The sequence below is a fragment of the Myotis davidii genome, unplaced genomic scaffold, assembly GCF_000327345.1.
Source record: "Myotis davidii unplaced genomic scaffold, ASM32734v1 scaffold211, whole genome shotgun sequence".
In the NCBI taxonomy this organism is placed as follows: Eukaryota; Metazoa; Chordata; class Mammalia; order Chiroptera; family Vespertilionidae; genus Myotis; species Myotis davidii.
In genome coordinates this window covers 661356-662698 of record NW_006282523.1, presented here as the reverse complement: position 1 = coordinate 662698, position 1343 = coordinate 661356, and the positions used below count along the sequence as shown (strand labels likewise).

The following is a 1343-nucleotide window of genomic DNA, read 5'->3' as shown; positions in this document are numbered from 1 at the left end:
ACGCCCTGCCTGCCGACCCCTGCGGGGCATTGCAGGATGCTGGGCCCCAGGCCAGGCCAGGGAGCGGCATGGGCACCGGGACAGCCTCTCCCTGTCCCCTTGGCCCCTCTGCCCGCTTGTGGGCTTGCTCGTGCAGAGGCCCTGGGCTCGCGGGCCCGCCACGCTTACCTCAAAGTCTGTGGCTGTATTTCCCTTTCCCCGACTCTCTAGACCCATGGCTGTCCCTCCCCACAGGGTCTGAGCTGACTCCTGCCTGGGGGTCCCCCTGCTGGAGCCAAGGGGACAGCTGGAAAGAAGGGGGACTTCTGGCCCCACCCCTGCCCTTGGCCCCAGGATAGAGTGCCCTCCACTGGCTGCGGTCGGCAGTACCCTCCGAGGGCACAGTCCAGCCCTGCCCGGCTGCCAAAAGATAGTGGGGGCTCCCCCGCGGTCAGTGGGTGGGGGGGGTCCTGCGGTCAGGGAAGGGGACGGGTGGAGCTGGGAGGGCGGGCAGCACAGGGGTATTTTTGTACCTGCTATTGTTCAGCAAATGAATCGATGGAGGATTTGAAGGTGTTGTTGCCAAAGAGACGAGTTTACTGTTGCTGTGGGAGCGGCGGGGGGCGTTTGGGTGTTTATCAATTTGAGGCTGAGGGCGCTGGTGCCATGTCTTCTTGTTCCGTTTGTTTCTAAGAGAAACGGAGCCAGGAAAAGCCTGCAGGCCGTGTGTGTTCTTTGGGGGTTTGCAGACCGAGCCTCAGGGGAGGAGCCTGGCTGTGCTGGGCTGGGCCCCCGCGTCAGGACAGTCCCTCCTGACCAGTGGGGGCTGCGGGGGGCTGCCCCTTGCCCCTTGCCCCAGGACCCTGGGCATACTTTGGGGGAGGGGGACAGTGCCCTGGGCCCCCATGTGCCCAGGTGGGGTCTGCTCAGAGCAGAGTGGGGGGCGGACCCCTTTGCCGTCTCGTCCTGCCCCCCTCCCCCTCTGCCTAGTGAGGATGAGGAAGAGCCACAGACCCCCCAGGAAGCCCTTCCCACTGCCCCCGGGTCAGGGGAGCCCATCCCTCAGCACAAAGGCCAGTGTTGAGCTGGGAGGCAGCCCCACCTCTCTCCAGCCCTGCCCCTGCCCCTGCCTCGGGGCCTGGGCCCTGCCCTCTGCCCCTGGCCTGGGCGAGGGAGGCTGCAGGTGCTGGGCTCCTGCCTCGAGGGCTGGGCGGAGCGTTGGAGAATTGGGAGAGCTGAGGAGGACAAGGACAGGACGGCTGTCACGGCCCCGGCCACCATGCTGTGCTTCAGCCACCAACGTCTAATAAAGTTTCTAAAGCCTGGTCTTCAGCTGAAATACGGAAGTAGCGGGGGCAGGGAGG

The 1343-nt window shown here is 65.6% G+C and overlaps 1 protein-coding gene across 1 annotated transcript in view; it reads left to right on the top strand.

Moving 5' to 3' along the window:
• The window catches only part of AATK (apoptosis-associated tyrosine kinase), a 13852-nt gene extending 13606 nt beyond the window's left edge, over positions 1-246 (top strand). Inside the window, exon 4 of the mRNA XM_015559778.1 lies at positions 235-246. Coding sequence (XP_015415264.1) covers positions 235-246 — 12 coding nt within the window. The remainder of the gene's footprint in view (positions 1-234) is intronic.
• The last annotated feature ends 1097 nt before the right edge of the window (positions 247-1343 follow it).